Raw genomic sequence first — 2,900 nt, 5'->3', positions numbered from 1 at the left:
CGGGCCCAGCCGCTCCGCGGCACGTGGGACCCCCCCGGACCGGGGCACGAACCCGTGTCCCCTGCATCGGCAGGCGGACTCTCAGCCACTGCGCCACCAGGGAAGCCCGACACATTTATTATTTAATAGTGAATCAAGGAGAAGAATATTTATATTTGGTTCTTAAATAAGATAGTGAGACTCCCTGTGCTCCATTTTAAGTAGTAACTAGAAACATTATCCTAAGCAATAATTATGTGAGAGGAAGGGAAAATGCAAGTAAGTCTTAACCTTTTTCAGCTTTAGAGGCGCTGTTGTTTCAACTATTACAAAACAGGGTAAATTTAAAATGAGGAGAGAGCTTGAGCAGTCATTTCAAGTAATCGTCTGTTACTGCCAACAAGACAACTCACAGAGGCAACAGGGTCCTCTGGTGGGATCCCTGCATTAACATTCACACCTAAACCTCATAACATTTTAAAAGTCACTTGTTCACAAACGCTGAGGTTTATAAGTGCCAGTGTAATACACTCACTTAAGAGCTTACTTTTAGCCTTTTCTGCTTATCGGAATTAAAGAAACAATAAAATACACTGGGATAAAAAATATTTTAAAGAAGCAGATTATGACCTAATCGAAAATGTAGAGCATTTATGAATAGATCTGAAGGTAATTATATCCTTTAGAGCTTAGGTATTCGAAAATCCAATTTTCTTTTCTCAAGGACTCAAAGTTCTTTATTTTACATCATTAGTTATTTTTCATCTAAATGAAAGTCCTCACCTTTATAATTTGTGAAATAATGAAGTTCTTTGGGGTCCCTTTGAGTCTTAATATTTTATTATTCTCTGAAAAGCCACATTAATCATTATTTTCCCTTAGTTCTGATAGGAATTAATAACTGACTAAATTGGTATTTTTAGTTTTATTATCACAGAGCCCCAAATTACTTTTTATTAAAATAGATTCTAACAAATGTATATATATTCATATGTGTCTACTTCAATACTATTATACAGAAATACAGCAAGAATATCTTCACTAATAAAATTCCTAATCTTTCAGAATATTAAAAGAAAATCCATATTGGTATTAAGTCCTTTGAAGAAAAATTTAAAATCAAATAACCAACCTGATGACCTGGTTGCAGCGGGCACACATTGGAGTTCGTTTCCCTGCGGGAATGTGCTCGGCCCTTTGCACTAAAGTGTCCTCGTCACTGGGCCGGGGCTGCCTTTCGGCTGAGGTGGCCAATGCCACTGCTCCTGTGGATGTCCCACTGCTTGCGACTCTTCCGGTAGAAGGTGCTAGGAGTTAAAACAGAAGAATCAGAATGACAACACGCCAAATATAAACTTTTCCTAATAATCAAATCATAACACTACTTTAAAAAATAATCTATCCACTCACTTCGTCACTCATGCACTCACACTTATGGAGAGGTGACGGACCAAACACTGGTCTGAGACTACAGAGTTAAAAAAGAAAAATTCAAGGATTACAACCCAGGGAAAGAGTTATGACAGATGAATGCAGAGGGTTTTGTAGGAAAAGCAGAGTCACCTCTGCTTCCAAGAGGAGATATGGTTAATGTTGAATATTGATGTTGAAAGATTTCTAGTCGTCCAGACATCTCTGCTAACCATTAATTAGATTTAACTCAAAATATGTCATAGCACATTAAAGATTTCAATGTGTTGAAGAAAAAAGCAAAAATGCACTCCCTGTATTTTCTGTCTCTTCCTGTACTGCCTAAGTAGACTGTGAAATCGGTCACCGCTCATATAAGGCACATACATAAGAATCATCCTAGGGCCTTCCTCTCCCTCCTCTGTGGTTATAATGGGTCCTGCTGACTTCAGACCACAAATGGTTCTTGATTTTTCCCCCTCGTCTCCATTCCGACAATACCGTCCTGGTTTATGTCCTCAAAGTCTCCCACCTGACTAACCACCAAATGCCTTGTCCTCCTTAAATTCACACCCCCACTGCCCCCAAGGACGGAAATCTTATCTGGTCACAGCTCTGCATAAACCATTTCAAGGATCTCATTCTTCTCTGACCACTGAGTGTAGTGCAGTCTTCTGAGCACCACATACAGGTCCCTCCAGTGGTCTCTGCCTGCCGCACAGCCTCATCTGTCACCACCCTCTGCCTTTCTCTTTATGCTACAGTGAATACAAAACTGCCTCATTTCCCCTGTGAATGGGTCTATCTGTTCACAGCCTGTCCTCACCTCACTTCTCTACCGTTCTTCCTATTCACCTAGGAACCACCACTCATTAAGATGCAGCCCAGTCTGACTGGTGTGAGGTGATACCTCACTGTAGTTTTGATTTGCATTTCTCTACAATAAATGCTGGAGAGGGTGTGGAGAAAAGGGAACACTCATACACTGTTGGTGGGAATGTGAATTGATACAGCCACTATGGAGAACAGTATGGAGGTTCCTTAAAACACTACAAATAGAACTACCATACGACCCAGCAATCCCACTACTGGGCATATACCCTGAGAAAACCATAATTCAAAAAGAGTCATGTACCACAATGTTCATTGCAGATCTATTTACAATATCCAGGACGTGGAAGCAAGCTAAGTGTCCATCAACATATGAATGGATAAGGAAGATGTGGCACATGTATACAATGGAATATTACTCAGCCATAAAAAGAAACGAGATTGATTTATTTGTAGTGAGGTGGATGGACCTAGAGTCTGTCATACAGAGTGATGTAAGTCAGAGAAAGAGAAAAACGAATACCGTATGCTAACACATATATATGGATTCTTTAAAAAAAAAAGTGGTTCTGAAGAACCTAGGGGCAGGACAGGAATAAAGACACAGCCATAGAGAATGGACTTGAGGACACGGGGAGGGGGAAGGGTAAGCTGGGACGAAGTGAGAGGGTGGCATGGAC

At 40.6% G+C, this 2,900-nt stretch overlaps 1 protein-coding gene across 1 annotated transcript in view; it reads right to left on the bottom strand.

The window, feature by feature from the left end:
• Window positions 1–2,900, bottom strand: part of PDLIM5 (PDZ and LIM domain 5) — a 220,685-nt gene that overhangs the window by 19,209 nt on the left and 198,576 nt on the right. The window contains exon 14 of the mRNA XM_055085835.1: window positions 1,112–1,286. Within this exon, the coding sequence (XP_054941810.1) occupies window positions 1,112–1,286 (175 nt within the window). The remainder of the gene's footprint in view (window positions 1–1,111; window positions 1,287–2,900) is intronic.

The sequence above is a fragment of the Physeter macrocephalus genome, chromosome 7 (genome assembly GCF_002837175.3).
Source record: "Physeter macrocephalus isolate SW-GA chromosome 7, ASM283717v5, whole genome shotgun sequence".
Lineage (NCBI taxonomy): Eukaryota > Metazoa > Chordata > Mammalia > Artiodactyla > Physeteridae > Physeter > Physeter macrocephalus.
This window is presented reverse-complemented; position numbering and strand designations above follow the sequence as displayed.